Source organism: Tetrao urogallus, assembly GCF_951394365.1.
Source record: "Tetrao urogallus genome assembly, chromosome: 2".
In the NCBI taxonomy this organism is placed as follows: Eukaryota; Metazoa; Chordata; class Aves; order Galliformes; family Phasianidae; genus Tetrao; species Tetrao urogallus.
This window is the reverse complement of record NC_136814.1, coordinates 3,941,424-3,961,172: the sequence shown is the minus strand read 5'-3', so window position 1 is coordinate 3,961,172 and position 19,749 is coordinate 3,941,424. Positions and strand designations below refer to the sequence as shown.

At 44.8% G+C, this 19,749-nt stretch overlaps 1 protein-coding gene across 1 annotated transcript in view; it reads right to left on the bottom strand.

Annotated features, from left to right (window-relative positions):
* Positions 1–19,749, bottom strand: part of RALGAPA2 (Ral GTPase activating protein catalytic subunit alpha 2) — a gene marked incomplete at both ends in the record, with an annotated part of 118,398 nt that overhangs the window by 6,927 nt on the left and 91,722 nt on the right. The window contains one exon of the mRNA XM_079550449.1: positions 5,879–6,000. Coding sequence (XP_079406575.1) covers positions 5,879–6,000 — 122 coding nt within the window. The remainder of the gene's footprint in view (positions 1–5,878; positions 6,001–19,749) is intronic.

Below are 19,749 nucleotides of genomic sequence, written 5' to 3'. Positions count from 1 at the left end.
TGTGAGATGGCTCATCCCATCTCTTGGAGCAAGTGAGCTGGAGAAAGCGATCGTTCATATTTCGGCCACTCTAGAGATAATGTAGAAAATGCTCGCGTGGATGCAACCAACGCATTACAAGTTGAGATTTCAATGCTTAGTTAGGTTGTATTACAAAATAGAATGGCGTTGGATCTCCTAACAGCCAACGAGGGATGGGTTTGTGTGATAACTAATCAGAGCTGTTGTGCTTACGTAGACAAGACTCAAAGGATAGACACTGATCTACAGGCAATATGGGAACACACTAAATTACTGCATCAGGTAACGATGGATGATACCTCATTCAGATTCACAGAATTGTGGGAAAACTTAGCAGCGGGTTACCTAATTTTGAATGGCTAAAGCAACTCTCTGTGTCTTATATTATTATAATCATCTTGCTCATTTTAGTGTGTACTGCAATGAGATGTGTACTATGAATATGCAAAACTTCTGGGGATAGTTATGAGGAATGGAAAAAGCACAAGCTAAGGCAGAAAGTAGGAAGTGGAAGTCATTTCAAAACTTCCATTTTCCTGAATGGAGTAATCTAGCAAAAGAAATTGCTAGGTTCAAGAAAAAGGGGGGATTGAGTTAGGAGAGGACAAACTGAGGGTTAACCATTGTATGTATAGGAATGTGAAAAAGGAGAGGACAAGGTAAGGGTTAAGCATTGTACAGGAATGTGAGTAAGGACAGGACAAGATAAGAGTTAACTACTGTATAGGAATGTGAGTAAGGACAGGACAAGAGTTAACTATGGTGTAGGAATGCAGGTAAGCAGGATGTGAGGCCAGATAAAAAAAGAACATCACGAAACTCAATTGTAAACTTGAAGAAACATTACACAAGGGTCAGGATGGGATTACTTCTGTTGAAGACAATGAGTCTTCATCCTCTGACCACCAGAAGGAGACCCCACTGCCCACGGCGCACGTGCAAGAGGGAGGGACCATATGCTGATGGGCTCTCAGAAATGTAATGAATACGGATACGAATTCTGGGAAAATCATTGATTATGTAGGTCAGCCTATATCTGAACCAAGCTTTTTGGGCAAGATAGGCGGAACATCCCCCTTGCACCCGGTGCCTGCGCAGCACTGATTAAAACATACCTGCTTCATAATCAAGCTTTGGGTTGTGGAGTCTGATTCCACGAGTCAGAATGAAAAAAACAGCAAAGCCCAATCTGGTCAGAAAGAGTCGCCGCTCAACCAGCTTCCAAAATAACCCCACTATGTGCCTGGCTGCATGCTCAGAGTCACCCTTCTGGGTTTTCTTTTGCCTCTGTCAAAAATGTGTTTTCTGACCACGTTTGGAATATTCCTGTTGTTTTAAAGTGGGAAACTTAAAGCTCCGCACTGAGCAAAAAGCATTAAAAAACAAATCTTTTTTTGTTGTATTCTCGTGTGTTTTCTGCAAGAATTTTGTGCCTATAAAAGCCCAGAGACAAAAGGGAAGCATGTGTCACTTTCTCAACAAAAAGGCTGCAAAATCTCAGTTTTATGTAAATAAGCACACGCTGCTCCCAGGGCTTTAAAACTGGGGAATGCTGAAAACGTCTATAGTTCCTCAACTCAAGTGTTGCTCCTGGGCAATGCTATAATATTCATTAAAGAACCCATTTATCAACAGATACCACATGTCAGAGTTTTCCAGCACGGCTTCCTGACACTGCTCTGAAAATGATGCTTAAAAGACAAAACCTGAAATGGAAAGCGATAATCCGGGATTCTTTTGCCTGCTGTTTGGCCCCACAATAGTGATTAGCAACTAAAAAAGTAAAGATTTACACTATATCCTTTCTGATAACGTCGAGCGTTATGCTTTATTTTCCAAATCATTAGCATGCACAAGAATGACCTCATGGTGAACAGATGCACTTGGATATGGCAGTGATTAGATCAGTCCTCTCAGCAGTCAAGTGTGCCCATTTCAATTAACCCTTTGAAGCACCAACTGCAAGCCCACGGTGCTGAAAAGCAGGGCTGGAGGTTCTCTCCGAAGCAGAAATCTGCCCCTGTATGAGGGTTTCTCTGGTCAAAGGGCTATTTCTTTTCCCTTCCAAAAAGTCCACCTATTTCCATCTTCTGAGAGTTAACACAGTTCTGGATCCCGGTCTCGAATGAACAAAGCCACTGCTTTTTAGCCACCAGAGGTAATTGAAGTTGGAACGTTTTGTATCTGTTTGCACCTGTTCAGTTTTTATTCCTTTTTAAAGCATACGCAAGCATTTCGTTGAATGACTGTTTTCCTATTTTTTTTGGCTGAGGGAGCAAGAACAGAAAAAGATAGCAGCTTAAAAACCCATCCTTTAAAAGGAGAGAAATCTGCAGAGGAAAGGATAAGAATAATTCAGTAGTGTTGGATTACTGAGGATTTCCTGGGCTGCCTCTCATACCCAGCCTAATTAAAATACAGCATGTAATGTACCAGTTTAACAACAAAGGACGGTATTCTCATCTTTTGTTCCTAATCTGCACATCCCCTAAATGAGTTCAGGGACGCCCGTTCTGCCCACCAGCCTGCATGTGCAGCGCGTAAGAAGGACTGGGCTATCTGTGATACGTAGAGGGACTTTAAGGCTCTGTTCCTGAAAACAGCAAGGGAGCTATTTTCGTGCGTACAGCCAAGCACCTGCAGGATTATGTGTGATATGGGAGGCTAAGCAAAGGCGTGTTTTAAGAAGCCCGCGTCCCGTCTGAACCTTGGGGAGGCATCCCTGGAGACAGCCTCAGGAAACAGAAAAACAGCTCAGCCAAGGAGCACTGCAAAAACACGGCTTATTAGCAGCCACATATTCAGTTCATAGAATCGCTTTGGTTTCCTTCTTGTACCGCACTGACTGCTTAAACCAATCTTAATTTTAATAAACGTGTACTTGCTGACCCTTTTTATCGTGCAGGAGTGCAGGCAGTGATGGCAGGATTAGAAAGAAGTGGCACTCAGAATGAGATCAGAGAAGAAATAACCTTAAAATTGACCCAAAAAGTTTAAAAGCTAAGCAGGACTGGCAGTTTCAGCTGGGAGAAAGAGAGCAAACTCTGTCCTGTGCCAGCACCATACATGCACTTCTCCACCAGCCACTTCTTCCCTCTTCCCTCACTTCACTTGCACAGCAATTCCCCTTGGCCATCCCATCAGCACATTGCTTTGCAGCCCTGTCTGATCACTGACGGGGTGAAGAGTTGGCTGCAAATGTATCCAGACTTCACCTGGGTTGCTTCTGGATTTCAAAGGAAAGATACTGTGGTTTAAGGAAAGATCAAAGCACGCCTCATCCTCTGCTAGACAGTATCAGCCTTGTGCGTGGAGCTCGGAGTGGGAAACAAAGCAGAAATACTCCATATTACAGGGCTGCTGGGCTCTGTTCTTGGTGTTTCCCAGCTCTGAGAGCACCAAGGCCACACTGAGAGTCAGCAGGCTACAAGGTTACCCTGCCTCTGGATGCTGGTGGTACATTTGTTAGCACCCACCAAGGAAAACACGCCCAGCTGGGTGTCCTGCCATGGGGTGCCCCTGCTGCCTCCAGGCTGATTGAATGTGTCATGGTCAGTGCTTGGTGTAACAGTGCATCTTCAGGGCAGCTACCAACACAACTCTTAGTGATACTCAACTAAACACGCATGTAAGCGAGCAGACAACTTGGGCAGACTCCTTCAAAGAGAGCACACCCTGAGGCATGGATTCACATCCTTGCCAGGACTCGTCCCATTACAAAAACCCTATTTTCACACACCAACGGAGCTATTCTGGACTCATTCTTGCCCCACAGTCACTTGCAGAGCCCATAAGAGAGGAACACATGGTTGCTGTGTAAAGCTTCCCGCTCAGTCCCTGGCTGCAGCCTGGGCTGCGACTCTTTATCCTTGCCCATCACTGGCCAAGAAGGAATTAGGACCGATAACCCGGGACCAGGTGGAGGCTTTGATCCCAGAAATCACAACCAGACTCCAGCTTCTCCAATGGGAAGGAAGCCCCAACATTTGGAGCCTGAATATCAGGACCCACCAGTGGCAGGTCAAAAAGCATAAACTCATGACATCATAAACTGACATTCAAGTACCAATTATCTAACAGTGTTCTGAGAAATGTAAGCGGACATCAGCAAAGTAATTCTGCATACATCACCTAATTCAGAAAGCGTGACTACTGCATGATCAAATGAATCTGTCCTTGCCTGCCCAACTAAATTTCACCAGAGAAAGATCTGTAAGAGTGCTGTAAGAGAAAGTGAGAAACAGATACAAGCATGCGCAGAGCACCTAACATATACTGAGGTATCTCCTTCTTTTCCTGATGTATCAACAGACAAACGATTCAAAGTGTTAACAACACTGGGCACGAAATCTACATTTCTACTGAAATTGATAATTTCTTTTTGTCTCAGACTTTTGGCAGAGTGTATAAAAGAATTTAATTCACAGCTGTTCTACTTTTTAATGTAGAAAACATTAATCAAAGCTTTAAGTTATAAGCTTTTCTAATGTTGTTTAGTATTCCAGTTCAACAAAGATCAATAGAGGCCATTCCTGTGTTTCTTGACGCCTCTCCAGGAAGCAGAGGCGCGATTATGTAAATAGCACTGGCTCCCCTTTACTTCTGCCAGCTTGCTTATCTCCAAAGCCTTCTGCCTGCTGCTACTGGCGACCAATGCAAGGACATGCATATACCTCTTATCTCCCAACAAAGCTCTGAAAGCGCACGGATTGGAGCCAGTAATGTTAAACAATGATGCACGGCTGATTTTATTGGTAACTGATTTATTTTAGGAAATCTAATTTCTTCCTTCAATTTTTTTTTCAGTTTAGATGGGAGATATTTGCTAACAAGTCAGGCGAGAGAGAAATAGAGCAGATGTTCTCCAACATTTATACAGGTCTGAAATAATCTATTAAACAACCCGAAAGTGTAGTGGGAAATAATTAGCAAGTGCCAGTTTCACCCAAGGAGTGTAAAAAGAGGATTAAGGAATCTTTGTTCAAGAATCCAACGGGCAGTGACCATACACTTCTTGAGGTTGGAAAAGCAAATCTTGAGGGCACTGGAAATCTGCATTTTAGAATCAGTGTTTCCTTTGAAGACGCATTTATTTAAACTTAATTAAAACAGCGAAGTTTGACCCTTTTGGACTTTGGATGCTGCCTTAAGACCTTAAGAATGGGACATGTAAGGAATAAATTCACACAGTTAGGCATTAAATGTTCATCTTTCAATGGAGCTGATGAATGGTCGCCAGCATAAAGGTGTGTACACACACACATGCGGAATTACCCACACCTAACATATTAAAACGAAAGAACTGAACAGGTTCCAGGCCAGGTGCTGGAAGAAAGCCTGCAATTTGCTCATACGTATTGAAGGCAAATGCAAGCGTTCCGCACACGGCTGTGATTTTCCAACGGAACACCATTCTTACATTTCTTTTTCATTAATCCCTGACCCTGGTATCTCAGCAGCATAATCCCCATTTAGCATTAGTAGCAACGGCTTCTACTGCGAGGAACTATTTTTCGATAAGTAAGCACCGATTCAGGCAAAGCTTTTGAACAGCATATTCCCAGCTCAGCAAGAAACCCGCACTCCTGAATGAACCGGAGCACATTACCGAGAGAAAGTTCATTAACCTTGCTAGATTCGAGGGTTAACAGGATAGCTGAAGAAAGGAACAGAGTGAATAGCTCTGATGCAAAACAAATTAAAATGAATGTCATCATTCCTTTTGATATTCATTAGTTGATTCAGGGGAAGAATGGTCTTCTTAAATTTGCAAGCATTTATCTACAAAAAACAGGTGTACATCTGCTGCTCAAGTGCTTCTTAGTGCGAAAGAGAAGAATAACGTGCAGAGACTCACCAGTTCCACCCAGGGAGTAGCTGGGAGAGGGAGAAAAGACCTGAGCGGCAAAATCCTCAAATGTCATTACTTCTTTGTGGTTCTGGATTATTGCTTCAAGATACAGAGCTCTTTCCTCGTAGCTGCAACAGCCAGGTTAAGGAACTGTGTGCACAGAATAAAATGCTGTTACGTGACGTGCAAACCCACTGAAACACTAACAAAGCCACACACTGGCGTAGGGGACCCGAGCTGCACAACACTGCTCAACGCTGCTAAACACGAGCAGCTCCTTGCTTGAAATTACAGACGATGCTTTAGCTTCATCAGTGGAAAGGAGAGACTTGGTAGATCCAGTGGGATGCTGCAGTTACCAAAGGGTAAAACCTCAGCTTCCCCAGTGCAGGCTTTTTGAAACCACAACCCAACTTTAAGAGAAATTAGCTGTACTGGAAGTTCGTATTCCTGTTAAAATAACTCTGTCAGACTAGAAAAAGTGATTAGACCAGGAGGAAAGCTGCAGGATAGAAGAGAAAAAAACCCCCATGTTTACTCGATCATTATGCGTTTTAAAAGAAATTAACAGTAAGTGACACAAATCCCCAGGGCGCGAAGCTGATATTTAATGCAGATGTAGTATTATGTATCCTAAATGAACGACACGGATTGAAAAAAAAAACAACACACACACAAAAACTTGCACGCGTTATTGTCTGCATAATGCAGACAACAAAGCAATCTAAAATCAAGACTATTGCCTTTTAATTAAAACTCGGCAACCTGGAACACACAGCATTCAAATGTGTAATCAAAAACCAGTCACCAATAAAACTTACAAGCGTAACAAGCTGAAGCAACTTTCCAGCTGTCTTAATAGGACCCCTGCTTGCGGCAGCTTTTCAGAGCGGAGAAAGCAAATCTTTTCCTTTTGTGTGCAGCTTCTGTTTTCTCAGAAGGTGAATCATACACTTCCAATAACGGGATAACGCCTGAAACAAACCTACAATGGGCTGAAGAACCTCACGTATGACTTTATGAATTAGCGCTCGCAGGCGCCCGTATGACATCTCATTCTCCATTTCCTCATTTAAAACAAAAGTTTTCAGATGCCCATTGTGTTTCTGTTGTGTGGAAATGCATTACGAGTTTGCAGGGCTGCAACGGGGGAGAAAAGGGCAATTTAAATTGAGAAATTAGGAGCGTACAGTGGAACGCCAGCGACAACATAATGCAGGTGAGGGTATTTAGAACTGAAAAGCATTACTAATTAATACTGAAGTGCCGTTTGCGACTTTCATTATGTTAACAAAAATGCTTTGAAATGGCTTTAAAAAAAATAAAATCGGAGCACTTAAAAATGGGAAGCGGTGGCCGTAGTGTTGTGCCTCACTGGGGGGAGCAATGGCGGGCCAGTTGCTAGAGCTGCTGCGACGGCAAGAAAAGGAAACAACGGCAGCACCGGCCCTCATGCTAGTGGAGAAGGGCAGATACGCGATAAATCTTCTTACAAACTTCCCGTGGAAGCCTGGAGAAAGAGAATCAATAGATGCCGTTTCAGAGCGTGCACCTGCTGACAGCGTTATTTGTTTAGCGGTGCTCCCTTTTCTCCCCTAAGCCCAGGAGAACGCATTCCTGATAGCGCAAGCATTAGCCCGCCTGCATTCGGGGCTGCCTCCCTATTATGGGCTGAACTCCTGATGACTCTTGTTAATGAATAGGCTGCCAAACTTCCTCGGAGAGGAGGCACACGCCTGGGCCCTATTCTAAAGGGACTGACGGATGCCATTCACTTCTCATTACGAAGATGCTTATTCCGCGGCGCGCTCGGCTGTTGCCAGGGCCGTGCGGCGCACGCTCGGGCTGTCAGCGGGATGCGCGGGCCGCACGGCCGTCTGGCCAGCAGCCCCTCCGCCGCGGAGCTGGCACGTGCGGGCGCAGCGGGGAGGGAGCGAGGCGTGACAAATCGCTGAAAGGCTCCGGCCAAATCGACGGCTGCCGGCCACCTGAGCCCGCCGCCCCGCCGTCCGCAACGCCCGGCCTGCCGTGCGCCCTGCGGCCTGCTGCAGGCCATGCTTCCAGCCGGGAGGGAGGGCGGGAAGGCTCTGCGCTGCACCTAATGACGTCCCGCTGCCTAATGAAAGGCCTCGCGCGTCCAGCACACAAGCCGGCAATGCGCCGGACGACTGCTGACACAACGCGACTCCGTACCGGTTTCCCTGAACGTGGTGCAGAAAAACAGAGGGGTGAGGTTTCGGCGAGGCCAGGGGCATGTCTCTTAGAGCCCTTACAAAACAAAGGACCGCAGCCATTCAGATGGGCAACCGCCAAGGGAAGCACTCAAACTCACCACTGGGAGCTGGGTACCACCAGCACCCACAGCCGCACAGACTCCATACAGGCTTGGCAAGCATCAGCATAGCACAGACCTGCCACCCCTCATCACCATCCCTCTCAGCTCAGCATCCTCCAGGTGACCAACCAGGACAGCAGCCAGCTCTAGTTTTACCTAGCTTCAGGAGTTTTCATTAGGGACATAAACAAGCTTTGAAAGGAAAACTGCTACTTCACTGTTGCAGTGTCATTACACTAGGTGGCTGTCAGATACACTCCATCCTTTGGAGCTCCACTGTACCTGGAAATTTCTTGTTAAGCGCTGGAATAGGCTCCCCAGGGAGGTGGTTGAGTCACCATTCCTGCATGTGTTTAAAAACCATTTGGTTGTGGTGCTCAGGGAAGGATTTAGCAGACAGTCATTAAGAGTTAGGGTAGTTTGGTTACCTTGCTTGATGACCTTTAAGGTCTTTTCCAACCTGAGTAATTCTATGATTCTACGATTCTAACGCATTCTGGGAATCCAAGAGAACAGAGAACATCCAAAGACTGCCAGTACAAGGTGGATGAGGAGAAGAACGCTTGGAGATCAGCAATTTGTGGCTGTTTGTATCACAGCAGTCTGAAACAGTCTTTAAAACGTCAGTCTCGAGAAGCTTCCTCTCCATCACCATGTAAGCCTGACTCCCTCGTGGTAATTGCTAGCACAGTGCTGTTAAGATTGCAGCCACTGCACTTTTGTTGCACCTACACCCTGAAGGACCAGGGATCTGATTTTACTTACTTAAACATGCTGGAAGATTAAGCCGGATCTGTTTAACGTGAAATTCATGTCACAGCTGTGCATGAGCACATGACGTAATGCTGCCCTCCAACATGAAGCCCGGCCATATTATTCAGACGAAACCAATACTTGCACAGTGCTGTATAAACTACTATTTACTAAAAAAATGTTTTGCATGTATCAGCAACCCAGCCTTCACAGCTCATTGCTATGCCACGGGTTGAGCGGGGCCCAGAGAAAGCCTAAAGTGCCTGGCTGGCGGTGCTGCAAAAGCCTCAAGGCCAGACTGCTGAAGTGAAGCATGCAAATCATTTCTGGGGATGGCCTGGCTGCAGAGATGGGTTATGATCTTGAACCCTACACCGCTGAAGGAGCTGGACAGCTGGCTTCCCTGATTAACTAAGCCCCCATTTATCTGAAGGTTTTGGGTGTCCCTTGAGATCTCCAGATAAATGGGGCTATACCAGACATTCAAAGAAGCTGATCAAAAGCAGCCTCTTTTAATATGTATGGCAATTTGACCCATCTCTTACACGATTGCATTATTTTACATTTTACTTCTACCACGACAAACTCCAGAGCAAAATGCTTTCAATAGGCACAAACTCTTCCATTTATTTATATTCATACACTGAATGACACAGAGCCACAAGAAGGCACACATGGCCATCAATATATATGAATGTGTGACAGCAGAAATTTATCTCCAATTAGAATATGGCAAATCTCAGTACTTGACCATTATGAGTTTTTATAAATATTTTATAACTCGATCAGTTATTTTAACCGTTCAGCCGTACAGCAAGCTGTGTGACAGAAGAACCTCCAAAGTCCTTGTTGTCTATGTTCTGTAGATGAACAGAGCCAATTTGAGGTCCAGATGTGTCCAATATCTCTCTCTCTGGACACACAAGCCATGTTGTATCATAAAGGTGCATTTAAAAACAAGGAATGCAGAAAATAATTACTCAAATAGATCTAGAAAATGCAAAAACCTAAACTCTGTGCTGACCTTAAGGAAAAATATCAGGTATTGATCACTACTGGCAGCAGTGGCCAGCGATTCCTTCTTTACACTATTTTTGGGGAACAAAATCATCTTGGTAACATTCTCATATTGCTAATATATGAGAACACTCACGCATTTTGTTGACATAGCGCTCTTTTCATGGAAACAAAAGCCAAAATGCCTAGTGGGTTCCGAACAGGCAAAGTGAGAACTGCCGGGCGACCCTCCACAGCTTACTGTTTTGTGGTGTGCCAGTGCCAAGGGGCTCCATCCCACACCAGGACCCAACGGCTGGGCTGCACGAGGAGCACATGCTGACACGACTGTTCCTCTGGCTCCAGAGGGATTGTTAATGCCGACTATTGGCATGAACTGATTGCAATTCCCATCTGTGATGCAAATCCTACCCCGAGAAGGGCTTTCAGGGCATCTGGCCAGTGGAGAAGCTGGAAATATAGAAGCAGACAGCTCTTTCCAGCCCATCAAGACTATATGCATGACCACATGTCAATTCCTAATTCCAACCACACAGGGAGACTTGAAGGAAAGAGAAATTCTTGGAATGTCTTCTTAAATGCAAGAAGTACGTTGCTCAAATCTCCCCAGGGGCTTCCAGCTTCACGGATGCTCATACAGGTGACTACACAGGTATTGTGCAGGCAACCTGAGAAAATCCATTCTGCAAATAGTTTTCTAAGGCTGAGGAAGGTGCTGGGGCAAGCTCCTGTTTTACTGTCCGTTCTTTTCAGTACCAGAGAACTACAGATAAGTAATTTTTGACCATCACGTTTATTTCAATATCCTCTTAATTTGCACCATGAGAACCAAATATGGTTTCATAAAAAGGCTTTCTTCCTGCTACAATGACAGCAGTTTGATAAACAAGCACCAATATAAATGTTTGGGACTTACCAAGGCAGAATAGAAGAGGGGCCATAAAATTGAAGCTAACAAATGTGGTGGTAAGATGACCTTTATATGCCTAATTGTCCTTCTTGCAGCTCTGGATACTACAGAGCTACCATGCTTTTAAAGTGCTGTGATGGGTAATTGCAGTGTGAAACTCAATACTCTTCAGTCACTTACGGGCTACTGGCTGTCACCACTGCATAAATTTAACTGAAAACTTTTGGGGGATTTTTAGTAACATATATCCTTCACTGAACAGGTGCAATTAAAATATACCTGTCAGCAACTGTAGATTTACTTTTATTTTTTTTTCCCAACCAAGGTAGCTAAGATTAAAGCTAATTAGAGAGTGATGCACTTTCAAAAACTGTTAGCGTAACATGGGAGACCATCAGGAGAGGCTGCCTCTATGGAAGTGTCCAACTCGAAGCAACAGCTGCGAGTGAGTTGGCCCCGTGCCCCACGCCAGCCCTGAGGATGTGGGGACTTACAAAGCACGGATGGAGCCTTCAAGCACAGTACAGAACAACAAATTACCTGCAGCTGCTTGGTCGCACAGCAGACTTCCACAGCACTTCCAAAATGTGCTGACACATTTGTTTCCCCAAAGATGATCCCTACTTTCCAAGTGAAGGTGAAACTGAACAATGCCAAAGCTATGTTTCACATTGCTTGACACCAGCTCCTTGGAAATTGAGTCATGTCGCAGCAAAAGCTGATGGCAGCGCGCTGCCCAACTTGTGCTGTGAGCTTCAGGCCTGGGATGTCAGTGATCTGTGGCACATTAGTCATGGCAAGTGCTTCAGGGGAGACTTTTGCATTTATTATGAATAAGGCGGAAAACAAGCTTTCATCTTAATTTACTACTACTCTTCCTCACAGCAAGCCCCTGGGAGCAGATACATCTTGCCATTATAGACCAATCATGTAATGGTAGGAGGGAATAAGCAATGGGTTGCTTTCCTGGTATGACACAATTCTATACTTAAACTCATGCTTATCTGTATCTTAAGCTTCATTTATGCTAATGTAATAATGTAACTTGTAATGATGTCCTATCAGTTATTCTGTTTGTACAGATACCTGCTCTGTTGAAAGCAATTGTTAGACATGCACGCTTTCTCCTTTATCAGCTTTGCTTTAATTCACATCATTCTTAAGACAGAAGAAAGGCAATCCTGCAGCAATGCACAAAACAAAGGCAAACTACCAAACACACGTGGTGAGTTTTGTGCTGCACACTCAGCAACCTGCGTAGCCAAAGTCCACTTAGCAGCTGTGTTCCAGGCCCCACCATACTGGTTAGAATGACTGCAATATTTCAGTTGATTAAAATGATGCCACAACTGCCTGTATCAGTTACTGCAGCAGAAGGCCTAACTGCAGAGCACACGAAGATTTAACCACTAAGCTGCTCTCTCTGAAAAACACCTATCCTGCAAAGGCTGAGATGAGCTCCAACACGCAAGTTTATGGCCAACCCATCAGTGAGGCATGATTCCTCAATACATTTTCTCCAGAAGCAGCCATATAGTTCCCCATCCCATTCTAAGAGATACCTTACAAGATTGAAAGCTACCTTCTCCATGCCTCCAAGCAGGGAGATGCAAAGGTTCTCTCTTCTGAGGGTTCTGCGTGAGCTATCATCCAGCCACTTCCTCTGGCATGGAACTAGAGAAATAAGCTGGATGTGAGAGGCACAGAGAGCACAGGAGACCTGTTCAGGAGATGAACCTCCAGAGGAGTCTCACAGGGAGCAGAACCCAGCCATTTGGTCAGTTTTGCCATTTGGGAAAGGCCTTCCCTTTGCCCACGCAGCTTTACAGTACAGGTCTAGAAGGAAAGCTGCCCAGTGGCTGCAGAGGACAAATCCCTAGCTTGGATTTGCACAGAGATCATTATAACACAGTGGCTGTCCCACTTTATCAGTGTATGTACAGCTGCCGATGCTCGTGTCCTGCAATTATCTGTCTTGTTCCACAAACCGGGTGATCATCAAGGGAGAAATAACTGCAGGAAAGGTCACATGTTACTGAGCAATGCTTCCCCTGTGCTTTGTTGCAGTCTTAATTTTATTCAAACACTAACAAAATGCACCTATTTCAGTAACTCTGCTAATGAGCTGCTACTTTTGGGTAGAAAAAGAGCAAAGGTACAAAGGTTCAATTATTTGTCATTTCCTTATGCCTTCCAGTTCCTTCAAATTGGCTGCTTGAACACACAGACACAATATACTACCTTCAGTCTACTGCTGTTAAGTGCATACCAGCAGTACTACTCCCTTCTCTTGTTATTAGCATCTGTGTTACAGCAGACACACGCTGCAGGGACAGGGAGGCTTTTTTGGAAAGCATGAGTATTTTTCCACTAAAACAGCATTCTAGTAACTTTTGCTGGGGAAGAACAGCTGCAGGGTTTTCAGAGCAGTTGAGAGCTGCCCAGGCTGCCCTGTGGGAGGGATGGCAAACCTCCTGACAGCTTTTATCAGGCAAATCGGGAGAACTTTTGAAAACTCCCCCTCCGTTATAACAGCAATAAAGACCGACCAACATAACAGCAGATGCGAGCCTACGAACCAATGTCCTTCCAAACACGTGATCATTTCAGAGGTATCACTCAAGTGGCTGCAGAAATGACGGCTTCTGAAGGCTGACATTGCGCTGCGCTAAAAGCCTGCGCAACACTTTGCGGAGAAAGGACCGGCTCTGTCTGCACTGACCGGATGGCGTCTCAAAGGAAAAAAAGAATGAGCGAGCGCCCGGACGCTGCAGAGACTGTTTTGGGGACCGCAGTGTTGTTTTGGAGCTACAGAAACGAAAGCCACAAAACACTGCGCGCAGGGCTTGTATCTGTCGTGCTGCTGCCGGCTGCTTAATGCGGGTGCTTTCTCAGAGCCTGCACTGTGTGTGTCAGGTTAAGCAGAAAATTGCTAACTCACTCCTTTTTGCAGCATGTGTGGACCAAATATTTAATTAAAGTCAAACCTGGTGTGCGCTATCGCATAATATAGCTTACCCGAACGTGCAACATAAAGACATTGTCCACCCGTGCTTGTGATTAATTCACCACTTACAGATGGCCAAGCCATGTGGGCATTATTCAGCCTGTTCCAAGTGCGAGACCCTCGCTGCTTGCCTGGGTGACCTAATGGAAACAGAGGGGCCAGGACGTGCTAAGTGAGAAACAAATACGCTGTGTCCACACAAATAAACTCAATATGCCCAGGAATGCTCTGGCTTTCCACCTATCTCAGTACAGAGCACCTTGCATTTGTGCTACTAACATTTCTTGCTTTCTAAAGCAGGATAGATACATTTTAAGAAGAGAGAAAACCTTACAGATTGGGAGATTATTGTCATTTTACAGAGGACAGAGGTACGGAGAGATTGAGAATGTGTTTTGAAGTTATACAGGACAGTTTTGCAGTTAAGAAACTAGAGAACAGATTTTTGCCTCTTTCTCAGTAAGAAATGCTTGGAAAATTAAAAAAAATATATAACTGGAGTATTTATAAAACACTTCTACTAACAAGTATTTTAGAAACAAAAAAGTGACTTAAATCAGGATTTTTTTACGATTAGGAATCCTGTGGTTTTAAATTCTTAATCAAGTAACACTACCTTTTTGTAAAGACAGAAATGAATCTCTTAAGATGAAGCACACATTTTTTGGCAGCAGTAGCTGACAGCAAAACATCCAAACCCAAGCCACTGGTTAATGCTGGACTTCAGTACCTTTAGCTTCAGACCCTGTACATGCATTTTGTGGGGAATCGAGTTCAGGGGGAGAAGCAGAAGCAGGTTTTCTGGTAGCTTATTGTTTATATTTGACAGCTGCTGGAAACTGCTTACATGCTGGAAATATTAATAATCTTGATGGAGATAAGTGAGTCAGGCAGGCAGGAATTACAAGTGCTGTTTATCACATGGCTCTACTATACGGCTGCAACTTCCTCTGGACAAGGCAGATAATGCGATTTGGTCGCAAACCACGCGCAGCAGACACTGGAATGTTTACTTGGAGCCGTAACCAGAAAATAAATGTGGTGGCAGGGCTAAGTGAAAGCCTTGCGCCTTCTCCTTAAACGCCAGGCTGCAGCGCGGCAGCGATTGCTGCTGCTGGATGCAGGGATGCTCCTTGGAAGGGGATGCATGCAGGGATGCTGCTCAGGGGGAGCTGCTGACAGGCAAGCTCCTTGCATAGGGATACTCCATTGCCAGCGCTGGCACATCCCAGAGGGCAGCCCCACACCACAAACACAAAGCAGGTGACGGTGCGGAGACACTCAGCTATGGACCTAATCTTCCAGCTTTTACTTGTTCTGATAGGAAAAGAGAAGGCAAGGCCTGTGGGCTTGGTTTACTCATGTCAGTGATGACAAAATGCTGCTGGTAGTCGCTTGGATCACAAAAATTTCTAATAATAAAAAAAAACTGGGTAAGGATGTAAGTGTAAGGATGCAAGGATGAAGAGACATCTTCCAAAATGTACTGCTGTCTTTTGATCACTGCATATATGAAAATACACACACACATACACACTTCTTATTCAAATACATACGCTTCAGTACCCTGCTCTGCAGCTTGAGGAAGGACACAGGACACAGCTCAGCCTTGCACTCAGTACTCTGTAGCTTCATCACAGCAGCATCAAAGTGAATGCATGCTGAACAGCCTCCCATGATAACAGTATTCTCCAAACCACTGAACATCTGAACTCCTCAAGTTGTTCTCAGCCTTGAAAATGAAACAACCAGAGGTGGGAAGAGGAAGATGATGCCATATTAATCATTCAAAACCGTTGCCAGGCTCATGAGACAATTCAGTAACCAACAAGATAACTTTGCTTCTGTAAATCAGAAGCCAGTATTTATCTCACCATTGCACCTGAATCATGAAGGAAAGCCTGCAGAAATTACCAAAATACTTTCTTGCACACTCACTTCAGAAATCTGGATAGCTCAAAAGTTGAAAAAGGGATTACTGACAGGTTAAATAAGATGAGTAGTGCAAAGGCAGGAGGATACTTGCAAAATAGTTTAAATAACCGAAGGGAGGAATCTGGTTTACTTAGCTGTGCACAGCAAAACAGGGTGCAGCAGCACACGGCTGCACAGCCCAGCAAAGCCATGGAAAAGCAGAGCAACCATCTGAGCAGGGCATGATTAATATGTAACGCTCCTGCCACAGTGTTCTGCATTGCTTACTAATGTACCTGCTAGGTAAACACACAGCCCTGTAGGATGGTGGGAGAAGGATGAAAAAATTATCTCAGAAACCTGTGTCAAATGAGGAAGGTCAGTGTTTGATTGTGCACTTGCACATAGAAACTTCAGGGTATTTTTTTCCTAATAGCAGTCTCATCAATCAGCTGAGATTATATTCAACTACAGATCTGCTGGTAAAAGTCTGCATTTCACATTTTTAAGCGAGATGCTACAGATGTTACTGAAATGGTACATATATGCCAACAAGTCATGATGCTGTTGTTATCTATAGGATTCATGTCAAATAACAGGCATGCTGCAAGACAGCTTTTGACTGTAATTACACAAAATGATTTTGCCCCTTCCAGTTTATTACAGATCTTTTCATTATTTCTGGGCCTAACACTAAATAGCTCAGTTTCAGCTCTATTATACTTGATAATTTACATTCATTACAAGCAGGGATAGGTAACCGTGGGGCTTATTATCACATCCATTACCAGCAACACCATTTGCAAGATGCTCTACACTAAACAGACTTGTTGCTGCAGTGATACAGGCTGGGAAATTGCTTTAGATGGTATGAAGGAAGAGCACATTAGGAAGGGCAAATTAGTAGGGATGTCCTGGCTTTAAATTAGAAAAAAAAAAAGAGAGAGAAAAAAAAAAAAAAGTATGTGTTACCATTATAAGCTGGGCTTTTCACAATCACTACAGATGTCCCAAAACGGAGCAGAGCTGAGGATGGAATGAGGGACCCCATCCCTGCAGCAGTGCCAGCCCCGTGCCCAGCGCTGTGGGGCAGGCACTGAGCAGCACCTGGCCCTGCCGTGCGGGGCCCTGCCCGGCAGCTGACAGCAAAATCTCCCTGCCAGGTGGCTGCGCCTCAATTGCATCAGCTAGGCATTGTAGGGTTAACAAGGATCCAGAGGAAATCTTTTATTCATATAACACAGTATGCCTTTTGTCGATCTTTGAATAATGTTGCTTAAAATCCATTAAATTAAAATACTCTTTCAAACGCACAGACTGCAACAGGTACAGCAGTCAGCATCCACTGCTTTCTGCTCGCCCGGCTTTGTGGTGGGCACACTCGTTTGGTGACAATGTGATTCCCAACAGCAGATGATTAAGGCAGCACTTAAACCAACGTGGTTGCGTTTTGTTTTTTTTCCCTGGAAGTGACCTCTCAGTAGGGAGAACGGATTCCCCTTTGAGTGCACAGCTCGGCCAGTGTACATGCTGCCATGTCTCTCGGTTTCCCCAAAGGAGTAAATTAAAATTCTGGAGCATGATTATGAAATCTGCTTTTTCACTTGTGCGGTGGGAGGTGCGGGGAGGAAGCGAAACCGAAAACGTAAGGGACTCCTTCACAAAGGGGCAAGCCCACAGGCAGCTTCTAATTTCTCCTAACATGTTTTACTGTCTCTAGAACGTCTTCCACCTCTAATGGGTTTTAAGCAAGTGTAGTCTGCCATAGTGGCTCACCATCACCTTTATTTATGGAGCAGAAACAGGAATTAATGATTGAACTGTATGATGGAGCACTGAAACAACCACGTTCTAAATTCAAGTGTGGGGTACAGAAGAGGCACATCGCAGGGTACAGAGGAGGGACAACAGTCTCCAGTGCAAAGCTCCCCAGGAACTCAGAACGGGATTGCACAAATATATAGGGGAAAACGTCAGCAATTCTGCTGTAAAGGCAGCGAGGCACTGGCAGAGGCTTCATGCTCCTGCCCATCACCAAGGTGCCTGGGTTATGAAGTGTGCATTTCCACCGCGATGAGATTAGAGGCTGATTCCCACAATGACAGCACTTTGTTAAAATGGAAAATTAATCTGATTTGAGAAGGCAAACGAGTGAGCTAGTAGTGCTGCTGAGGAGGCTACGATACGGAGTGGGAAGTGACTCCTGCTCCCCTCTGCGAGCTGGCAGCGTGCAGGACGAGCGCTGCTGACAAGCGTGCCGCTTCAGAGCCATTCCCCCAAGGCCATCCGAAATCACACAGCAGCCCCAGCAAAAGAGCCGAGCTCTGCTCAGCGCAGCCGAGTCCATCTGCTTCCTGCCAGCCCTCTGGACACAGCTCGCTCGAGGCGACACAAACCAGCGTGCAGGGCTGCCGGATGCCCAGCTGAATCACTGCTTTTGGAGAAAAGTATTTTTCCTTTCTTCTTTTTTTTTTTTTTATTCAGGGTACAAAGAGGAAAGCCTTCGGCAGTGCTTAGGTTGCCCAGCCCTCATCACCGACACGGGTTTCTTTTTGTTCTCAGTTTTCATTAAACCACGCTGTTTTCTGAATATTAACGCTATTTCTTCAAGACAGCATCCTTTAAGTTGATTTTCTGATGCCTTTGAAGTCCCTCACTGCTGAGTCATTTCAGCTATAAAAGGAGATGATGGGGATCCCAACGAGAAAGGGGAAGAGCAGAGGATAAAATTTTAATGAAGCATCAAAGCTGCTGGAGTAAACAGGGAAGGAGAACAGGGCCGGTGATGCAGGGCCAAAGCCACAGTGCAGCAAGAAAATATTTAATATTTCAAGAGCAGGCTTATGGTCATATTTATCTTAACTCAACTTAGCTCTCCAGTTCTTGTTAAGTCGTCATTTTATCGGTTAAATACCTGCTGAGCCAAAAGCTTCATCAACTAGCACCTTTTAATTAAATTTTCAATTTTAATTAACATAAGAGAAACTTCATGAGAAACGCTTTTGAATGTTACCTAGTTTATGGCTTGACCTGCAGCTTATTTTTGTAATCACACCTTCTTCAAAGCTACGATTTTCTACTGCTTGAGAAACACAACAGCTCTGAATTTTGAGGCAGAAGCTGCTGAGTGCAATAGGCGACGCTTCCTACAGCATCCATCTGCAGGGGTACTTTGTGGTTATTCAGCTTACCCCCTCAAAACTCAACCACCACATTTCCCCCAGTTATAATAAGGAAGATTTTTATCACTCCGTTGTCCTCTACCAAGCACAGACACTGCTGAAATCACTCCCACACAACCAACACTTCCCATATTTATCTTTACGGGGGATTCAGCCAACCACTTCTGAGCAGTCCATAACACAAGAAGAATCAATATTTAGGCAGAGGTAAGGGTAGCTGTAAGCATGTCTCTCCACGCAGATTCGCTAGGATGCCCGTGCCATGACCTGCAGCCATCCCCTGCTACGTGAGCTGCGAGTCGGCCCTGCGAGCAGCCTGCAAAACCGCAGCTCTTTGCTGGAAAATATCCACTGCAACACAATTAGCCCGTCCAAATAATTTCACTTGCTAATTAACTTTGGAAATACACGACGGGCTTGTCTTCGAGAGTTATTGTAATGGACTTCAGAGTGCACATGACACCACCGAGCTTTTTTTGATTTTAAAACCGGATTATATGACTCAGTAGAACAGCAGTAACGCTGCCACCTACGTGGATTACTTACAATTAAATATTTGGGCTTTCTGCAACATTATTTTCGACAAATGCCTTGGCTTTGCCTTGGTATTTATCTGTGCAGGCACACTGTTATCTGATCCCAGCGTACAATGCCATCAATATTACTGCATATTTATATTCTGCTACCTTGAGCAAGGTTTGGCTACCAGGGTATTAGAATCCGCCTACATGAGGCAGATACTGTTCTGCAGCTCAAAAC